General features: G+C 42.5%; 1 protein-coding gene and 1 long non-coding RNA gene across 6 annotated transcripts; one reads left to right on the top strand and one right to left on the bottom strand.

The window, feature by feature from the left end:
- Nucleotides 1-280: 280 nt before the first annotated feature.
- LOC128136257 (uncharacterized) lies at nucleotides 281-16973 on the top strand. 5 transcript variants are annotated; one of them, XR_008233299.1, is made up of 3 exons: nucleotides 281-418; nucleotides 12976-13026; nucleotides 16423-16973. It is a non-coding gene; the product is annotated as an uncharacterized LOC128136257 (long non-coding RNA). The 5 variants fall into 5 exon arrangements; XR_008233298.1 differs by lacking the exon at nucleotides 281-418 and adding an exon at nucleotides 5630-5710; XR_008233296.1 differs by lacking the exon at nucleotides 281-418 and adding an exon at nucleotides 5756-5922.
- On the bottom strand, nucleotides 7886-8997 carry LOC128136249 (acrosin-like). The gene is made up of 2 exons (XM_052775512.1): nucleotides 8424-8997; nucleotides 7886-8339 (listed from the first exon to the last, which is right to left on the bottom strand). The coding sequence occupies exons 1-2, from the start codon at nucleotides 8471-8473 to the stop codon at nucleotides 8087-8089; spliced, it is 303 nt and encodes a 100-aa protein (XP_052631472.1). The 5' UTR covers nucleotides 8474-8997; the 3' UTR covers nucleotides 7886-8086.
- Nucleotides 16974-22081: the final 5108 nt, after the last annotated feature.

Below are 22081 nucleotides of genomic sequence, written 5' to 3'. Positions count from 1 at the left end.
TTCCTCCCCAAACGCTGCGCCCCACAGGTACAGTCCCCGGGGTGCCGCGGCGGGACCGAGGCGTGGAGGCCGGTACGCGGGTGCGGAGGGAGCGCCTCCGCCGGAGCCCCAGCGGCCAGCGCGGATCCGTGTGTCGTCCCTCCCTCCCGCGGTTTTCTGATTTGGGGCGGGAGGAAGGAGGTGAGTGGGTGGGAAATGCCAGGGCGAAGGGGAGGGGGGAGCCACGTTGCAGTTCAGCGTGAAGCAGCACCCGTGACCACCCCTCTCCTTCCATCGCCCCCTTATGTTTTCTTCTCCTGCCTACCGTTGAATGAGCAGGGTTGGACTGGAAAAGTCACAACTAATCTCTGCGAAGATGTGTGTGACGTCTTGCTGAGGGGCTGCGGACGGGAGCGGATCGGTGTCAGGCATCGCGGGGGTAAGTACCGGGGCGCGGAGCAGCCCTGCCACCCTGCGCCGCGGCAGCCTCGCCGCTCCTACACACACGCACACTCTCGTGGGGGCTCGGGCTTTGCCGGGGGCTTGGTAAGGCCAGGCGATGCCCCGCTGGGCTCCGGAAGAGGCCACGCTGTGTCACCCACGGGGCAGGAGGAGGGCGTCCGGGGAGGGCGACCCTGCCTGCAGCCTCCCGAGGACTCGGGGGGGAGAGGCAGGGCTTCAGCAGGGATAGCTCCCTCCCTCTTCCCCCGCCGGCCTCCTTACACCTTGTCGCCCTGCGATTCCTCGGATCCCTCGTTGACTTTCTATAGCACTTCAGTCTTCTGAAAGTTTATGCTGGGCTGAGTAGTGGGTTGCGACGAACGCAGTAACCCCAGACGGCAGCAGAGCGAGCTGGCAAGGCCATTTCTCCTGATTAGGGAGAGATTTCTCTGTGCCCCCCCTCCCTTTTGTCCTTACTCCCCTTTCCCTAATTTTTTACTCTTAATTATAAATCTTATTTAACCAAAGACTATTGGATTACAAGCCTGATCACCTGATAGCGACTTACCTATCGGTTTGTTAAACACACACACATCTATCGGGGGCTGCATTGAGCTGGAAGTGGTAACACTTGTAGGGAAATTGGTGTTCACGCCGTTTCGGGCAGAGCTGGTACACATACGGCAATATGTACACACACGCTCGTATCACATCACATTTGAGAGAGAGAGAGATCAGGTGCGAGCACATTGTCAAGTTCCCAGCTGGCTGCCTTTTAACAAATAATCAAAATAAATAAGGGCTTGCTGCTGGTTAGGGTGAGGTGGGAGGGTTTGGTTTTTTGATTGCCCTGGGTGTATAAGGCTGACAATTGCTTTTCCCAGGACCGTCTGTCCACTAGTTGGAAAAAAAATGAAATGCTATCGGGAAAATAGTACTGTCTATGTGAGGGAGACAGGTGGAAGGAAATAAATAAAAGTTCTGCTTAGTTAGATTGGCAGAGTAAGTTAGCTTCAGAAAGTCTTTTATAATGAATATGCAGGTTTTAAAGCCCATAAATACACTTCTTTCTACTCTCACTGAGTTTAATTTTGGGGGTGTGAGGGGAGGCGCCCTGAAAAGGTAGGTGACCTTCCTTTTATCCCACTCTATAAGTCTGTTAGTCGGCTGTAAACTGCACTCCTTTGCCAGCCGTTCTCAGGTTTTCTGCAATATGCCTACTGCTATAGGCTGCCGTCTCAGCCTTGACGATTCTTCAACTTGACGATTGAAGATGATAGGTTTACATGTCCTGATTCATTCGTATTTGAATATGCTGCTCTAGTTCTTGATTCATTCATTACTACTGAAAAGCTGGGAAAGAAAAGCGGGGGGGGGGGCACGCGCACACTTGTAGGGCAAGGGGCTATAATGGTTTTATGCATTTTAACTGTCTAATACCCTGTGGTGCTTTGTTAAATAAGTAGTCCTTGTGTTATCAGACACGAGAGAGAAATATATTAGATGTCTGACACTTTTTGCCAAATAGGCATGCGCACAGCTCTCAGCAAAATGGCAAGGTTTTAATGAAGGTGCTGCAATTCTCTCTCAGGGGGCTCTCCTAGAGCGTGGGAACGTGTCCGAGCAGCGGCGTCAGTCAGCCGCAGGGCCGGCGCCCCATCGATCCGCTCGTGCGTCCTGCCGGCACAGCACGGAGGTGTGCGACCGCCAGGCCGGCCCGCTGCTCTCTCTGGGTTTGAGGGATGAGGCAGGATGGGATGGGAGGGCGTCGGCGTGTCTAGGGCAAAATGAGAGACACCCATTACTATTATTTTAGTGTAAAAATCATCAGCAGCAGTTCCTGGAGTTACTAAAAGAAGAGAACAATACCCTTCGGAGAAAAAGAGCCAGGAAAATATTAGCGCTGTGTCTTATTCTTGATTTTGGAGTAGGTGTGATCAACCATTATTTAGAGACCTCTTCAGTACTCGAGGATGCAAGCTGATTTTTCGTTTATTTTAATTTATATTTTTCCATCACTCTAAGCGAGATCGTTATTGAGATGATATATTGGTTCCTTTTAGTAGACATACATTTTCTAAGAATGAATCCTCGGTCTTGTGATGCTACTAGCGACGAACTCATTTATTCTCAAGTTTTATGACCAGGGAGATTTAGCGAAGTTTTGCTCATTTACCTTAATGCACATTTAGAAAACGCACTCGAAGAACTACTTTGAGCCCCTGCATTTGTGTTCACGGTACGAAAGTTAAAACCTCTGAAAGGTAGTTGCCGCAAGTTGTGCCACACCCTTTCCTCACTGTAAATGAACTGCACGTTGTTATTTTTTCGGGCAAGAAGAAAAAAACTCCTGCAGGTGCACAAAAAATGTCCTTCGAAACAGCCAAGTTATTATTTTCTCCAACTATAGCCCGTTGAGAAAAGCTTATTGAGATACGAAACAACCAAAATTCCTAGAATGAGATCTCGGAAATCAATTGTCAAAGCACACTCGACTAATGAACTACTAAAATAACAGAAAGTGGTGGTTAATCCAATCAAATGTAGCCTCCAACTTCTCGGATGTGTGTCTTCCTCCTAAAAACCTAACACGATTAGTGCTCCTTTACTGCCATTTGTACTTGTAAAAACTGCCTTTTGGTAACATAAATCTGGCCCTTTCATTTTAATGATTTTTTAAATTATTATTATTAAAAAGAAGAAAGGAGAATAGGGATAAGGTAAAGAGTAATATGATCAGCTAGAAAGTGTTTCCAAGAAAAAGTTCTTTCCGCACAGCATCAATAAAAAAATTAAATAAAGAATAGGGCCATTCCGCAGGGGCGAATATATAATTGTACTCTTGCTTAGGATATTATTGTCGTCCCCCTTCCCACGGTTTGTAAGCCATGCTTTTCTTCAAACAGGAATACACAAAGTGAGCCCATTTTTTGATCCTGGCAATTAAAATGCAAAGCGCGGAGGAGGCGACGATTATTCCTGCTGAAATGTGTTTGTGGAATATTGCTTTTCCCGGTGTATATAAGACAATACAAATAAGGGGAGAGAGGCTGGGGTGAGACGGTAGCGACAGGGAGAACACATATGTGCTGCCCTTCGCTCTCTGCGCTCAGCGTGACCTTCACGAGCTTCTCTGGGAAGACTTTGCTCGCAGTGAGGCGTTTATCATTATCCCGATCAGGTCTCTAATTTTTGTGAGATACAGCCCAGATCTGGAGGCGGGAGCGTGTGTATGCGGGGGGAAAGCGGGATTTCAGCCGCTGTATCTGGGGGCTGCGGTCCCAAGGAGGCGACAAGAACAGCATCCCCACTTGTTTCAGAAGGCACGTTGCAAAGACTAAAAAACACACTTGGTTTTTCGTGGAATTTTGCTGATTTCTGCCCACTGAAACGATCGCTCTAGTAGGGCTGAATTCGTGCTCTAGAGCGGGTCACGCAGAGGGGGCGCGCTGCCGTGATGTCTTCTCCCCAGTCTGCGCTAGGTTGGGCAAGGGAGCGCGGTGTGGTGTGGCCCGCGCTCGCGCCCTAGCCCCGCCGATGGCCCGCGCTCGCCGGGGCCGTACAGAACACCGGTAGGTGTCGCTGTCTCTCTGCCGGACGCGGCCTCTGCGGGTGCTGGAAAGCTGCGCCGTCTGGGACATCCCGGCCTGGCTCGGGTCGCCTGGACGGCAGGTAGCCAACCTCGGGCGGCAGCATCGCCCTCCTGATCTCACCGCCGCGCAAGGCTTCCACGGAGCTGGCCACAGAGTGGAGCCAAGGGGGGGCACTTTGGGTAGGAAGCACCCTTTCGAGGAGTCATGGAGCTGAGGGACACCCACGCCTTGCCAACCTTTTCCACTTGGTCTGTGCCAGGAGATCAGAAGTGGTCTCCGGCAATCCAAGCTGATGTAAAGGGAAAAATAATCCAAACCGAAACAAAACCAGGTTTAGTCCTGTCTGTGAGCCAATTATTATGGAAACCAGCGAAATAACGGTTCATTTCAAGCCTTAATTTATTGACTGCTTATTTTATGCCAAGTTATAAACTGATTATGAAAATAGAACAACAGAAAAGACATCAGGAAAATTTGGCTAATTATGTTAGTGCTAAAAGCCATAAACATCTCGTGTATGGAAACTCAACTGCATTGGCTACTTATCCTAGATTGATGCTGAAGTTAACGTTTTGAATGCTCACTAAAACTTATCTAATAGAGTTTACTGTACGTCACACCTTCCCTCTGCTCCCCGGAAATCTAACAATTCAGCAATTACTTTAAATATGCATGAAACTCCTGAATATTAAAATTATCGCCCCCTCTTCCCCTGCTGCTACTCTTGGTTTCTAGCTTTCTACCTCTAATCAGGGGAGACATTATTAATCAAAGAGAGATTCGTGTGGCTTTGTATTTTTTTTTCCAAAGGATGTGTATTATGAGGTGTATTCACACTGGACGTGTAAGGATGTCCAAATTATGAATTTTTGTGAAGGCAAAACCCACTAAATTCAGTCTTTTCCTTACTAAAAAAAACCCCAAATAATCGATTTATTTCTCATTTCAAGTTTCGGTTACTCTACCTAAAATTACATGGTTGTCATTTTACAATTTTTGGTTCAAGGATTTAAATCTTGCGGGGAAAAAAAAAAGACTTTTTTCTGTACCTGTATCTCTCTTCTTCTAAACCAATCTGTAAATAATGCCAAAACATGTATGTTCACGCGTAGAGCATATCGGTGCAGATCTGATTATGTACGGTTTGATTAAAAGATAGAGACGGCTGAAGAGAGGGAAAACTCTAAGTGTAAAATGTTGAATATTTAGATGATTCTAGCCATTAAAAGCGTTGTAAAAAAATACGAGGAAGGGGATCTATTTCATGTATTTATTTTCAACCCGATGCCCCCTCTCATCTGTAACGATCGGCTGTAACGATTACCCCAAATTTGAGTATTATTAATGCTACTTTTTTTTTCTGTCTGGAATCGTCACTTTAGTGGCATTTTGAAATTGTATGTGAGTTGTACGCGCCTTTATTTTTAGCTTTAAAAGGCTGAGTATTAGGTAACGAGTTGGGGGGGGTATTTATTGTTCATATTCTACCCGTCAAATTAGCGTTAAAGTGGCAAGTGACTGAAACAAGACAGCTGTCCCCACGATGCCTGTGGCACATGCAAGGGCGGGGGAGCGGGGGAGGGGCGGACGGGCTGGGGAAGCGGCCCGTGCAGAGCGCTGGCGCTGCTGCCGGCTGCGGGGCTTATTCAAATGCCGCCCGCTGCCGCTGTGATTCGCGGAGACCCAGCCTCCGTATGGTAATACGGGGCGGGGGGGCAGGTGTGTGGATGCGGCGACGGGAGTAGAGGCGGAGGGGAGGTGAGGGGGGGGCTCAGGCACTGCTCCCGCAGCAGCCCAGCTGGGGCAGAGCACCGGCGGCGGCGCCTTCCGTCCCGTCCCGCCGGGTGCTGTCCCGCCGGGTGCAGTGCCGTCGGGGGCAACGGCGGCGCGCAGCGAGGCGGCGGCGGGGGTAAGCAGCAGCGGCAGCACGGGGAGTGGTGGGGCGTGGGGTCATTGCCCTGCGCCACCGAGGGAGCCGGGGGCAGGGAGGCGGCCAGGGCCGCGCTGCCGCGGGAGTCAGCCGCACCGCAGCACACTTGTGCCGCGGGCAGAGGGGCATTATGTAACATATCCATACACCCCCGCTCACCAACACCTACACACACACCCCGCTCTCCCTCTGTGCCGTCTGCTACCTGCGCACACACTCGAACTTGGGCTAGGCACTCACCTCTTTGGGTCTGTCTGCATATGTTACTACAGATCTATAGAGGATCGTGATTCATGTGTGCTAATTAAAAGCAGTGGAAATAATAGGTTTCCTTTCGTGGGCTAAGAGTCCCCAACATCACTCGTAAATGAGCACCTGCACACAGCTCTGTAGTCCCACCGCTATTCATAAAAATGTGTAAAAAAGTACTTTCCTATATGAATTATTGCTCTATATGGTAAGGTAAGAACTAACCTAGTGGATGGTAGTATCTGTTTAAGGGATTTTTTAATGTTTTACGGATAGCCATCTGACCACTTTTTCTTGGGTGACATATATGAGCACTTTAGTGTAGGGCTTGTTCAACTGGAGCTAAAGGTAGCGCTGGAAATACCATAAGAAACCCAAAGAAAATATACGTGTTGTGAAATAGGTACTGAGTAATACAAATCGAGTATGACATTCTGATCATTATTTTTAAAAATATATATGCATGGCAGTCTTGGAGGGGAGGTAATTTTTGCCTTATACGTTTATGCAGGTAAGTCATTCATGGTGTAACTAATTATCTATGCATGTACTTAGACTTTTTTTAAAGAAAAAATGTGTGTATGGGTGGGCATTGTTCTTATGGAAAACATTACTCGTTTAAAAATATAATATTTCTGGAATATAAAAAGAGAGTAATCTTCTGGTTTTAATCAGGTTTAAACTACTCTTTTTTTAATAAGAATTTCCCCATCAAGGTAAATCGAAATGAACTAATATTGGGTTTAAATGTAATTCAGGGCCTGTGGATTTTCAGATAAAGAAAATGTAATGATAACGGCAATATTTTAAAATAACCTTTAAAAATGCCTTTCCAGTAAAGACTTAGGTAGTTGCTTTAAAACTACACATGTTAACATGAATTGTAATACATTTAATAATGTAGCAGTTAAGACAGAACGTACAAAATGTCTTCCTTAGAGAAAGCACTCCATACCTGGGTGTACACATTTTAAGATAATATTCTAAAATAAAACATTCCTGAAATCAACAGAGATATAAATGTGTTTATAGGTAGTAATTCTGCAATGAAATATTATAAATTCTTTGAATCAGTCCCCATTACACGCATTATCTATATTGCCTTATACCCGAAAACAGTATTTTTTTTCCTAATATGAAGTTAATTAGGCGATCAAATTTCCAGGTTCGACCTACTGGTATTATAGCTGAGTATGGCAATGATACGTGCCTCTCCTCTTAAGACCCAATAAGCATGACGTGCATCTTTGTTTTTTTAGCTTTGTGCATATTTTTTAACCTTATACAAACAGAAGCAGGGAGGAAACTGCATATAAAGGCACATACACAGCAGAGTCATGCCAAAAGGGGGGGGGGAATGGGGGGTAAAGAAAGGAAGGAAAGATCAGAGAAAAAGCAATAGCTTCTAACTTTCGGTTAATTTAAAAAATGCAAATATAGCTTTACATATGCATCAGTATTAAAAATAATACACGGTGGAACCAACAGCAGGAGGAGGAGGAGGAGGAGAGGAGGAGGAGGAGGAGAGGAGAATGGCGCAGCGGTGAAGCCCTGATTATGCATAGGGAGCCGTCTGGAGCAGCCTGCTCTGAGCCGGGCTCTTCTCCGTGCCGCGTCGCAGCCGGCCCCGGCCGACGCAAAGCCGGCGCACCCCAACCTTCCCGTGCCTAATTGATATTTGTTATTTTGGGGATTTTTGTTGTTGTTTATGATATTTGGCGGGAGGGGGGAGGAGGGGAGAACGGATTGTTTGTTCCATTAATTGCGATCTTCATTAATAGGGGCGATCGCTCCAGGAATCTTCAGTCTTTTCTCCAAGCAGTAGGATTTGCATATTTTTTTAATGCCCTAACTTCCTTGATGTATGTAAATGCAGCCGGACGTACAGTAAACCTCAAGCTGACGTCAATGAACATGACCTCACTGTTAAACCTTGAACGTGAAACCAGGATGGGGGCCGCGGCGGCGGTGGGGGCGCAGAGCCGGGGCCGCTCCGCTCCGCGCCGAGCCGAGCCTCATCGGCCCGCGCCGGGCCAGGCCAGGGCGGCGGCCGCAGCGGGGAGGTGGCCAGACCGCCGGTAGGCACCGTCCGCAGCTGCGTTGGCTGTTTGGCTCCGCTCGCCGCTTTGCCACACTGATCAGAGCCCCTGCCCAATAAAATAAACATTAACAAAAACATTAACCTGGCTCGCCCGCCCTCTCTCCCCGCACGGCGGCAAAACAAAGCCCACCCTCGCGGTGCGCTATCATCGTCCCCGGGAACGCCGCCGCTCCTCTTCATCAGATGATGAGCGGGAAATAGAAAACACTGATCAAGTCACAAAAAATCCCCCCCAGTATTGCACGACACACGCAGTGCAGGTAAATCATAATTTCGAATGACTGCATCGATACAGTGTTAGCGGTTTGGTGTAAGAGATCTGCTGATATCAGTGCCGGTTTAAGGAAGAAGAGACAGAAAATGGAAAAGTCGCTAGGCTGTAGGCAAGCCCTTCGCTCCTCCAGCCGATCTGATCTGCAAGTCAAAACCACTCTCCTGTCTTTGCACTGATTTCCCCCATTTGGAAAGAGAAGCGGTATTAAAAGGCTCTCGGATATCTGACTGCAGAAAGTCGGCTTTGTTGTTGATACCAAGGTAGAAAAGTGTAGATGTGAGCAATTTTCTAAAGCTGTCTCCTCTATATCTTTCCTTGTACCCTTTCTCCCTTTAGAAACACCTCGGTTTATAATGTTTGGAAAACTTTTAGCGCTGGGGCAATTTCTACTGGTGAGGCTGTAGAATTAAACGCAATCGATGTTTTGAAAATGAATGGTATTATTTATTAGGATCTAAGTTTTTCTTTCTCTCATGTTTGTTTGTCTGTTTTGTTATGTTCCAGAGCATCTCTAAAACTTGGCACAGTCACTCTTAAAGTAAACCAGCTGCAAGCTAGCGGCTGTACACACACATACTCCCACCCACACACACTCGCACGCTGCTTCTCTATTCAAACATCTTGACTAAACTTAAATGGCCAAGCCAGGGAATGGAAACACGAGTGTATTTCTGACTGAGAGACTGATCCAGACTTTTATAAATCCTCTCAGCAGTTTTGTGTAGCCAGGGTTTACCCTGAATTTCGTTAGTTTAGTCTGAGATTGCATTTTTATTCTTATAGAGTTCTGTTGGTCTACCTTGTCCCCAGGGGCTGTGTTGGCAGGAGGATCCATGGGTGCTGTGCGCAACTGGGCTGCGGCAGGGGCTGTGAAAGGCCGCAGCCAGGACGGGGTGGCCAGACTGCTGTCCCTGGCAGTAATTGGCAGGAAATCCGCGCCTCTGCGGACCGACTACCCTCTCCCTGGAGCCGCACTCTGGACGGGACTCCCATATGACATATATATAAAAATATATATATGCGACATACACATATGGCATAATATGTATATATATACATTTTTTAGTATTGCCCCTCCCCCAATCCTCGCCCACCCCCGACACATTCTTCACACATGCTCACACTCCTTGACACCTGCCCACACGGCTACAATACAGCACTCTATGGAAAACACCATGTGCGGATGTCGTGCAAAGTCGCCCCAGACAGGGACAGGCTGTCTAGCAGATTCCCAAACCCCTGGCTCGTCCGCCGACACCGCTGCCCTGCAACTGCCCCCGCCAGACCACCCCAAACGGCGAGCGCAACCCCATCGCTGCGTTCTCCCGGGCACATACCAGAGAGCTGTCCTGCCTCCCTACCTTGCCATGCACCACCTCCCTCCCTCCCCACACACCTCCTGTGGTCAGGCACACCCCCAAACTTCTCCCAACGCACCATGCAGCTCTTTGCCCGGCTTCTGCGCCATAAAACGAGCTGGCGTTTTCATGGGCGAAATGTTGGTTCTGTGCCTCTGGTTTTGAACCTGAAGCATTGAATGAGAAGGAAAAGAAGGAAACCACAAAAGTTTAAGAAAGCCTCCTTCCAGCAATCACTGTGTTGAGGAGAGGTCACGCTACAAGTTTCATGATAACAAATTGGAAGGGATTCTTTTTTCTTGTTGTTGACCGGTTGATCAATTTTGACAAAAGTTACACAAAATGTTAATACCTTCCAAAAACAGGACCCAGAAGAAACTCTTCTTCAGAAGTTAGCTGGAGGAAAACACCTTAGAAAAACTCAACCATTTGGTGCAATTTTTTTTTTGTTTCCAAAGAAATGTGCGCTTTCCTTCTCTGGGAAAATGTAGCCATTGCTCTTCTTTAGACTAGGCGTTTCTAATTTGTTCCGTCTGTCAAAATGGGACTATGAGAGGTTTTGGTGTAAATTCATTATCTCTGCCAACGCATAACATATAGTAGGAACGAGAAAAGACCGTGGCAATGGATGAACAAAAGGGCTTCAGTTCATCAGCAACAAAAGCGTTGGGAAAATTGGTTGAATTTCAGAGCACGTCCTCCTCAGCAGAGAGGGCTGGACTAGACCTTGGCCAACCCCCCCCCCCCAAAAACTTGCAGAGCCTCACATACAACACTTCACTTTCTACTCTGGGGCTTAGGAAGCAATATGGAAAAAGGAAAAAAAAAACAACAACCCACACCCTTTTGCCTTCCCCTCCCCCCCTTTTTTTTAATGGAAGCTTTTTAACTATTTTAGAACCAATCGTGCAAGAATTACACCATGGAACTAAGCAGCACTTTTAAATAGAGATGACGAGGGGAAAGATCTGAATTTCTGGAGATATGAAAGAACCTGCTTTCTGTGCTTTAAAGGGGTCTTGACCGTGGTGGGAATCTTTGTTTTCTACTGGAGATTCACCTAACCATTTAGATGTGGGGTCAAATCTTTATAAAATAAAGAACAAATGTAAGTATTGCGAGGGGGATATACAGAACCTGAATTCGTTATAAAAGGGAGACAGCTGAACTTCATTGCACATCCGCATTTTCCGATTGAGGGAGTGGGTATATGTGAACCTGAGCTCGGTTAGCAGCTCTGTGTCAGGTTCAGGGATAGGGGCTGCCTCGCCCAACGTCAGACAGAACAGGTTGCCTTGGTAGGACTCCAGGAACTTCCACTGGCGACCGCGAGGGAAATTTGATTAACAAGGCAGGGTTTTATGAGTTAACACGACAGCTTATATTGGTTAGCTGATTTTGTATGTTTTATTCTAAACTTGTTGGTCTTGTGTGTGGTTAGGTGTGGGAACTCTTAATTATCAAGCAGATTGCCAGTAAAAGCAGAGCTATAACGTTTAAATATGCAGAGAGGAAGCTTTTTAGCAGTACCTGGGTACGTTTCGAAGCTGTGTAGACATAGGAACAATCATTCACCGTGTTTTAAATTAGCATATGGGAACAAACTCCTGTTGACTCTACATTTTCGAGCTGTTTTGTAAAAAAAATAAAATAAAAAAAATTAAAAAGTCAAGCTCATATTTTTGAGATTGCCAACGTGGAGGAGATTATTCACTGTAGTTAATAAATCCATCTGCCTCTGTGCTTAGTGGGTCACTTCAAGCAAGCAGCCATCACTTACTGGGTTGTCCAAAATACAGCCTGATCAAAATATGTATCCCTTTGAGCCGGGGTGATTTAATAAATGTTTCATAAGGTTGTAATTATTCCCATCTTGGCCGGGGCGGTAGGGTCAGCTGCGATGTGTCTGACATAGGCTCAGCCCGACTAAAACGCACACCTTTTTGAGGAGGGGGAGGAGGAGGGGGGAGGCGGCCTGCGCCATGCCGCGGCTCTAGGTGCTGCTGCCCCGGGAGTCCGGGAATGGTTGCCGCGGCACGGCACAGTCCCGGCCGCCGCGGGATCGGGCCGGGGGCGCGGGACTGCCCCGGCGGCAGATCAGGCCGGGCCACCCGACGCCGGGGTGCAGGCTACCTCCAGCTCTGGCGCGGGCCCTCCGGGGCGCCGGTAGGCAGAGAGCGTAATTGAAGCAAGGGACTTACTTACACAATGGCGCTTCTATTTTAGTCCTCCCTCTCACCCACCCACCAAAACACCCACCCACCAAGTAGCATACCTCTCCAAGAACAACTCTAGCCCAGGATTCATGAAATAGGGGAAATAACTTACCATAAAATAGAAGAACACAGTTACTTTGTAAGAAATAATATGCTTTTAAACTAAGGCTGATGTAATCGATATGATGCAATGACAGTGATTAGATTGTTATATTTATTTACACATACAGCTCTTGATATAGTAACAGTTTTGTAAATATAGACCATTCCTTTCTAATGATCCTGATTTCAGGACATCGGTGATCTGAAAGACACGGAAATTCTATCGGGAAAATACTGGTTTAATGTGTTTTGCATGTTTTGAACTGAAGGGTAGATGGAGCCTCCATCCTTTATTAAGTAACTGGCAGTTTACAGTATGCAAATATTATATATGCCTCTGTAGCTTTCAGTATCTCTGTTCAGCAGCCCCAAATATTCTTAAACTTTTTTTTTTTATCATAGGTCTCCGCAAATAATTATGGAATTTGTTTTTATTGTTCATAGTTATATCCTGTAAATATTAATTACCACATTTAACCCTGCAGACACCGGAGTACATTACTCGTATCTGGTTTATGTCATATTAGATCATCTGCAGGAAATGTGGCTAGTTATTTCCCTGTTTAATCTAGAGTCAAGCGTTTTAGTAATTTATTCAATAATCTCCAAATGTTGATATACACAGCGCCTCCTGAACACAAATGCATTTATCTATTTACATATGTTTCACGAACAAGAACAGTGAAATTGTTTAAATTATGATCCATTGCCTTTTTTGTGGCTATTTTTCAGATTTAATCAATGCAGGAAGACCACAGGAAATAACAATCACGACAAGAAACGGTATTTTTATTTTTTTGTTTAATAATAAAAGTCAGACAATAGAACATGTTCTTTAACAGCACGCAGAGCATCCATGTGAAATTACTGAGTGTGGCTTTCTTTTTTTTTCCCAAGATTTTGAATTCTTGATAGTCTGCCTTTTCTTATTTTGTAATTTGGATTTGTATTAGATATCCCTTTGCATGTCATATGTTCAATATAACAGAAATATAATCTGAAGTTGCCTGTAAAATAAAATTGTGGTCACAAAAGAAATTATAAGACACTTTTATTAGAAGGCAAGCCAGTCAAGTGACTTACCTGGCTGAAAGGAAAGGGATATTATGCAGGAAATATTTGCCTGGATTGTATTGGTGTGACATGTTTTAAATTTGCGTGAATTCTATTCTAATTTAGTATGAAAAGAGGATTCATATAATGTTATACAGTTATGTACTTCATAGCAGTTTAAATAGGGTTCCTATGTGTATTCCATACAGAAGATGGGGATACTGGCATTTGAACAAGTCTCTGTAATAATTAGAGAATCATAAGTATTCCTCTTTAAATAGAGACTGTTTATTCTTAAAAAATATATGGAGGATGTTTCTTCTTTACATCACAGCCATCTGGAGACCTATAAAAAGATTAGAAAACAAGCATGGCAATCACATACCAATTTAAAGGCCATTAATGGGAATTTATTAGGGAGGCAGGAGGAAAAAAAAAATGTTTTGATTCTGTATCTTCCAATATGCAGATCATTCTAAAGTGATTTTGGAAAAAATTAACAACTGCTGTATAGATTTTTTTTTGTGATATTCACAATAAGCAAATATTTTTTGCAGTCTTACTGGGCACCCCTTGATTTCAAGGCCCTACTAGATGACTGAAAGTTAGAAAATTTAATTGGCAATATGGCTAATGAACAGCTAGGTTATAATTGTCATGTTGGCTCTTTTGACTTTCTGAGGCTCAAATGATTAATTAACAAAATGTGACAGGCGTATTGCAGTTACTTAAGTCAGTGTGAGTAAGGTGGTCTTGAGAACAGAGCTTGATGTTTTAAAGGCATATTTTGCATCTTTGAAACATACTAATTTACAATAAAATGTCTTGCATTTAACTGCAAATCCTGTAACATGGCGACACGCTTTAATGCATGCATTAATGTGTACATGTGTGTTAATATGTATTATATATAGAAATATCTATATAAGCATAGACATACACACACATCACAAGGAATACCTGAGTTTTCATGCCTCTGACAATGTAATACATAAATTCACAATCCTATTGTAACACATGCCTAACCACTAATACTGCTGCCTCTAGCTATTGCAAGAAAAAACATCTTTCTAACTGCCAATTCAGAGAAGCTCATTAGAATTTTACATAATATTAAAATGATCATGTGCCTTTAGATATATCAGATGTCTAATTGTTATCCTTGTTGTGCTTGAACAGCCTGAGAAGTAATGAAGAAGCACAGTAATGAATAGTACAGTGTTATAAGAGTTCTAACCATTTTATGCCAGACTGTATAATCTGAAAAGAACACTGGCACAATTAGCTCATACATCTCATATATACCAAGCACTGGTGGCAAATTATAGTGTTTCCTTATACCAGAGTATCTAACACACATTTAAAAAAATAATGCTCAATTTCAGAGGCTGATAATCTGAAAGCACAAATGAATGGCCTCATTAGTAATATCACTACTGAAGTCAGGATTTGGCACATTAGTGATGTTTATGTGTTACTTCTTGGTGGCAGTATTAATTTTGGGCCTTGTCTGATAAATTATATTGCTTTCCCATTTTCATGCTTTTGTAATATTAAACTATGGTAAAAAATGGACTGGTTTATATAGTTGTAATTTTACAGTGTAACCACATATTATATATATATTTAAATGCAAATACCTATACACACATGTACTTAGTCTTACACATGTATACATGGTTCCCCTGTGTACATACAAGCACACATATGCTTTATTATGTGAGCAGGCTATACAGTCAGTATAGAACAACAAGAATTTCAGTTTAACTCCATGCATTTAAATATTTCCCCTTAAAAATAGTAACAATGCAAACAATTTACAAAGAAATCTATTTAAATGCAGTGAGATGTATTCCCTATAACTGTACAGGAACATAAAGCATGATGTATTATGTTTTATTTTACACCTTAAAAGAATAGTAACAGCATGAAGTTTAAATAATAATTCCTTTAGAAGTGCAGAGCAGTCCATATTCTGTCTGTGCTGAATTTTTCAATATGCATCTTATACCAACCACAGTATGTATGAGCTGTGGAAGTACATTTATTAATTTCAACAGTAAATATTGTAGCTCTCAGTCTGGAGTTTCATTGTATCACGTATAGTCGAGAGACCTTTATTGTTTGCACTTCAGACTTCTTAGAAAAATTATAATGTTAAATAATTCAAAGTATAATGTGGGGGAGGGGTGAATTGAGAGACTGAAATCCTAAAACTGTACATAATGCATTCTAACAGTTTAGAAAGACTTGCTTTCATCGATTTCTTGAGTAATGTAAGCATGTATTTCTTCACTCTAAGTACGAGGTTAATAAAAATAAACAATAAATCAGCATTTTTATTAAGGCATTTCACCATTTGCTGCAACGTTCACCTGTGTTGCATTCTAACACACCCCACCCCACCCCACATACACTGGGAAATGGGGACGGGGAGAGAGAGAGAGAATAGATGCTATAGAATACACTGGAGACAAGCCGGAGCCTGCTGCTAGCAGCATTCCGAATAAACATATAGAGGAAAATGCATTGCACAGTCATCCCGGTGTAAATACCTGCAAATCACTATAGACACAAAACATGACCGAGCTGTGAAGCCATTAAAAACACATCACAGCAGGTCAAATTGTCAATGTAATTACACATCGACTCACTGCGTAACAAAGATCTGATTCCCAGTCTCAGAAAGCAAGGCCCTACTTTAAGCTATAGCAAAGTGCCTCACATCTCTCTGCACAAGCAGAGGCTGCCAAAAGAGAAATGCAGGCAAAGGCGTTCCACAGATCTGAAACGCTTTTATCTATCCTTAGAGAGAGAATTCTTCCCGTTTTTGGATATTAGAGCGATCTATGCTAGCAAGAAGGAAGGTAAAGGCAGCAGGTGGATTTTCCTGCAGTCGGGAGCGGTAGAGGAGGTAATGTTGGGCTTAGTCCCGGGCTGCCGCTGCCGCCGGCAGGGGCAGATCGCTGATCACTCATGCATATCAATAACCGTGTGTACTTGAAATTTCTCATGACATCATCATTACCTTGGTCTCCCGCGGTCCAGGACCTCTGACCTTGCCGGGCTGGTCCACGTTTTGGCACTGAAAGCCCTCCAATGATGCCCCTTTTCTCCTTCTTTCAGACCGGGGGCAGCAGCAAGCCAGCAAGACCGCATCTTCTTCCCAGTTCTAGGAGCCCTGAGAAAGCGAGGATCTTCCCCCCCTAAAACGTACATACATGCAAGATATTTGCAATCAAACTGCCACCATTTGGTAAAAATCTCTATACCATGCATAATCTAAAAGGATCAGGAGCTGGATCCTCGAATCATCTTGTCACTTTCTACTGAAATGGGATTTTTTTTTTTTTTCCTCCTTACACTGCGCTGGAAATTGCCGATGGCTTTACATCTTTATAGAGTCTAAAGAGTCTTTCGTGAGACTGAAGGATTTACAATGCAAATAGAGGCTTGTGAAGGGATGGATGCTTTTCAGTCTTATCACAGCTTGATGCACCTTAATAGCTGGGTTTATTTTCTGATATTAACAGATGAATTGTTGGCTATCGCTGCCGGAAATTACTGGCTGAAAGAAAAAGTTCGGAATAAACTTTGAAGGCAACAGATCTCTTTTGGATGTTATTAGCTGCGCGCGCACACACATATCAGGTCACAATTGCATAAAAGGATGACTATTTTAAAGCAGCACTAGTACTCTTGGAGGAAACTACACGTCTATCAGAAAAAAAAATCTGGATTCTAGCAAGGAAAAAAAAAACCAGCTTTGAGGGAAGCGAGTTGTTATCTTTGGTTATCTAGCTGTATGAGTGTTTTGGTCTTCATAAAGCTAGATAACCGAAAGTAAAAACTCCTTCAAGATCATCGTACACCGTGTGAAAATGAAAGACTACTGCAAAAGACAGTAAAAAAAAAAAAAACCGAGAAAGGTCAGGAATGCTTATTGAATCTAACATTTTTATAGCTAAGGGTGAGAGTGGAGGGAATTAAATAGCATACTTAGTCCAAAATCTGAAGTTGTCAGATACTAAATGCTGCAACGAGGAAATGGTACTGATGGTAAACAGTGCATGTGCAACTATTGCTGTTAAATAAATAAAGAGAAACCCAGACCAGTTAATGTTTAACTGGGCTGAGACGATTTTTTTAGAAAGCTATTTGGAGATGCTGTTTCATTTTGCAGAATGATTCATTGCAATGAAATGGCTTTAAAAATAAAGCTGGTAGTTGGTTAGGATGAAGATGATGGTTGTTGTTGGTGGTGATGATACAGTGTGGACTGAACTGAAAAAAAAAAATCAACCTGCATTCATCTTAGACAAAGCATTGAGGGGTTTATTTCAAATAATATGAAACCAGGCTTTCAAAAAAGTTTACACTGAAGTGTAGGCAAGCTTAACAATTTATATCTACTGAGAACTCAGTAGAGCTGCACAAGGATGAAAAAAGTGATGGCTGATTTTTATTCTTCTATTCAAAATGCGAGCACAGATGCTTCCTTGTTCAGAGAAGGTTTCCTTGAGGAGGCTATTGAAGCAGAAAGACATGATGGAGACGAGATCGCCTCCCCCCTTGTCAAAGTGTTAAAAATGTTCTGTGTCTTACTCTGCGCCTAGCATTGGAAATGAAAGTGGCATTTACTCCAAAAATCCACGTGTGCGCCTCCTCTCTTTTTGTTTAAGGATGGTCAGATCTATCCAGGAAACAGCTCTGGCATCCCAAACTGAAATAATTAGAACGTATATAGACATGACAGACATGGAAAGGGGGTAGGGAAGCTGACGGTCTGTCTTGCCTAATTGATTCCGTTAAACGGCATGCAGGAGATGTGAACGGCTGGGCGCTCCCATTCCCACGCTCGGGGCAAGTGGCAATTCCATGCTCCGGTAGCCCGTGACAGACAGCCCTGCTGGGGGCTGGAGGATGGAAAAAACCATCAAGTGCACTATACCATACTCATCTCCATCGCCTCCGTAAGTGGAGGCATTTCCCACCCACAGCCATCTGCAGGCTCCCAAGTGAGAACACCAACTGCTCTGTGGTTGTACACTGTCTCTTTCTGTTAATTCTGCAACCTCGGTACAAGCTCCTCGGGAGCAAGCTTCACTTTTCTTCCGTGGCCCAAGTCTCGCAGATGATTTAGGAGAGGCAAGGCAACCCGAGAGGTGCAGCTATGGAGACTGTGCCTCTTTCCCTGATGGAAAAAATAGCAGACATCATGTGTTGACCTTACAAACATCTCATGGTTTTTAATAAACACTTGTTTGGATGATATTCATCTTTATAATTATTGCAGTTTAGGCACCTTTTACAGTGAAATTGAGCAGGATTAATTTTTAAGGGTAACATTTTCCTTTGGACTTGACCTAAACATCTTTCCAGAGGCACACTAGTGTATAATACTATCTTAGAAATTGAACATCTCTAAGGTAGATTAAAATAAGATCAGAGATAAGGGAACAATTCTCAACGTTCTTCATAAATTAAAGGGCTAACCTTGTACAGGCTGTTTGTTTGTTTGTTTGTGGTTTTGGTGTTGGTTTTTTTTTTTTTCAATTTTTACTTCGGAATAGGACGGCTCACAAAAAATATTGTTTGGGGGGTTATAAAGGAAATATTTACCTTTACATCACATACTTTGAGAGGAAGGAAGCAGAGAACCATCAAACAGGTGCTAGAAACACCACACGCATTGTTGATTTAAAATAAAGAATTAGCCTCCAAAGTCATCTCATCTTCCCTGTAGTTCCAAATATATTCTATAGGCTTTTCAGTCTAAAGGGCTTACTCGGTGGCTTTTTTACTGGGATTCAGCAAAACTGTATTTACATAAATTCCCACTTTAGCCGCTGTACACGTGCCAAAGTTTTACTACTGTAGTGACCGAGAAGAAGCCCCTTGTTTATTTACATTTGAAGCACTGTTTGTGCGACCAATCTTTCATTGTTGAATGCCTGTATGCCTTTAATTTACTGCGTATCCAGGGGTGCTATTTACCTAGAGCCATTGTCTACTACAATTAACATTTACATTACAAAGTATGTGGTTTTTCTTTCTCAAAGAGCTTCAATTAAGGCAATAAGCTGTTTTCTGGGGAAACCTATTGTTTACTTAGGCATTCAGTGGAGTCAATTTACTTAAGCTTTTGCTTGCGTCTTGGTCTTTTATGTAAATTTGTTAAGAAAAACACCCAGGAAAAATAACAATATTATAATCGTGTTAGCCATTGTAATATTAAATTGATTTGTACCTTATTGACGTTACATCACTATCAATTAATAAAATACATTTGATATTATTAATCCTTCATTGCTTAGAAGCAAAATGCCCCATTTCTTCCCCCTTTTGTCCTGCAAATCTGACTTGGGAAAAGAGAGCGCGTTAAAATGTAGTAGCACACCCTCCAAGTTTATGCTTGCCTCACGTAGCAAATAATGTTATATAAAATTATCTGTAAAATGCTGTTTCCTTAAAACTTGTAAAAAAAAAATCAAACAATATACAGCTTTAAAGAAAAAGAAGTGTAAATATCAGTTGAGCAGTCCTTTGAAGGCTAGTTTTAGCACTGGGAAAAAACAGATCAAGTTTATTTAGCATACCACTCCATTGTAAAACAGTTGGAGTGAAGTTGCAGGTTGCATGAGTATGCATGTTAACTAGTAGAAACCCAGGCTTATTCTTTGTGAAAAGAGAGCAGCAGATTGCTGTGCAAGGCCAATGTTAAAAAGGCAGCTGAATTTAACACCATCTGGAAGAAAAGTTCCCTTCACAACTTTCTCACACCATCAGACAAAACTAGTGTCTCTTTTTCTGGGCCCTTGTCTATGCAACCATACAATACTGAGTCATTATACTTTTGCTGAGAGAAAATTTGAGAACACAATATGGATAACCAGTGAAGGACCAAGTTTCATTGTGCCTGCTTAAGTCAATTGAAATCTAGGTCTAGAGCTATGAATGGCAGTATTGTTTTCCTCACCGGGGCTGTACTAAATGTCAGCACAGTGTAAAGAAAAACTTGAAATCTGCAAATAACTTACCAGTTCTCAATTATAATATTTTCCCACACTAGAACTAATATCATTGCTAAGGTCTACAATGCCCAAAATACAAAAAGAATCAGAGAAAAAATGAGTTCATTTACAAGTTATTTTAGTCAGATAAACTTTTTAATTTTCTTATGGGAACTTGAATTCAGCATGTAGAGCTGGCTTATCGTTTCCTGAGAAGTTCAAGTTACAAACCTGCTTCTTATGTAATTAAGAAAATAAACTGTGTCAGCAAGCTTGTATTTTGCAACTATTCCAACTCTCTAGCTTGGGACTGATAAAACGTAAATAAGTGTACTCCATATTACATGGGTTGCTTCTGAGTTGATCCTAGGGAAAGATTTCACCTTGAATATTTAGAAGAAATAAGGCCAAAGTTGATAAAGTAATGGGTAATATATTTCTGTAGGTGTTGGCGAAATCTATTAATACATCTCAGTGTAGATCCAGGTACCAGAAGAAATGTTTTCAGTTCTCTCAGTTTTTATTACCCTTTTTTTTTTGCTTGATAATAGTTTACTCCTCTATTTAGCATTCATATATCAATTGGCATTGTTCACAATGCAAACTAAGAAAAAGAAACAGTCCAAATGCATTACAAGGAGTTAGTTATATATTTTATTAGAACATTTGTGGTTTTAATCCAATTGACTGATTTTGTTAGTTTTGTAAAATGTCATACAGTTCTTAGCATAAAACTGCAAAGCAATGAGTAAACACACTTTTGATGAATAATACATCTGTGCCAATCACATTACCTAGTAAATTTCTAAGCAGGAACAATATCTGCAGCATTTGACATTTGTAATTCTATTGTGTAATACTGACAGAGACCACTCAGAGTGGCTTGTGAAAAGTTAATGTTAGAAAAGTTGTATTTTCTTAATTTCTTATGTAACAAATTGTAAGTTAAGAACAATAATAGCACTTAGAATAATCCAGACTTCAAGTACAAAGAGCAGAATGACACTAGCACATGTTTAAATTCCATTCATGGTAGGTAGAAAGAAAAGTCAAAACTCTGTAAACCTTCTATAAGCCATAGTGCTAGTGGGGTTGTTGCACTGACAGTAACAAAAGCTGAGTATTGTACAAAATATGGCAGTTAGGGAAACTATATTTACCAGTCCAGAAATTGGTTGTATGGATGGACATATTCATGAGTGCATCTACCCCTTCCTAAAGTTTCTATTAATATGCATTAACATAGAAGAAATTGTTTCAATTAAAATTGAAACATTGCAATTTCAATATGTGAAATATTTCATTTTATAAAGAAATTAAGTGTGCTGTCTTTTAGGGCAGATCTGGCCTTTCCTGTGTGAATTAGAAGTTGTTTTCTCATTTCTGTTGACTAGCTCCAGAACGGAGGGCGAAGTAACAGTCCCACAGAGACACAATGAAAAAGTCCATTTAGATTTTTAAAATGCATACCACTTTCATAGATTGCACACCCTAGGATGAGCACATTAATTAGCCCTTACCTCCTTCATTATTTTAATTTAGAGGAAAGAAAATGCCAGACTTCTGACAATTAAATTTCCCCACTAAATGGTAAATGCATGAGATAAAAATTAATACATTTTTATGGACCTTTTTGGGAGGGAATGAGAAAGGAGCCCTTTGGTTTTGCAGTTGTCTACTAACAATAACCTATTTTGTTCTTCTTGAACCTGTCACATGTATTTAGCTATATACATATGTACATGTATATATAGACCTATATATTTATAGTG

Source organism: Harpia harpyja, chromosome W (genome assembly GCF_026419915.1).
Source record: "Harpia harpyja isolate bHarHar1 chromosome W, bHarHar1 primary haplotype, whole genome shotgun sequence".
NCBI lineage: Eukaryota > Metazoa > Chordata > Aves > Accipitriformes > Accipitridae > Harpia > Harpia harpyja.
The sequence above is the reverse complement of the archived record's forward strand: the minus strand, read 5'-3'. Positions and strand labels throughout refer to the sequence as shown.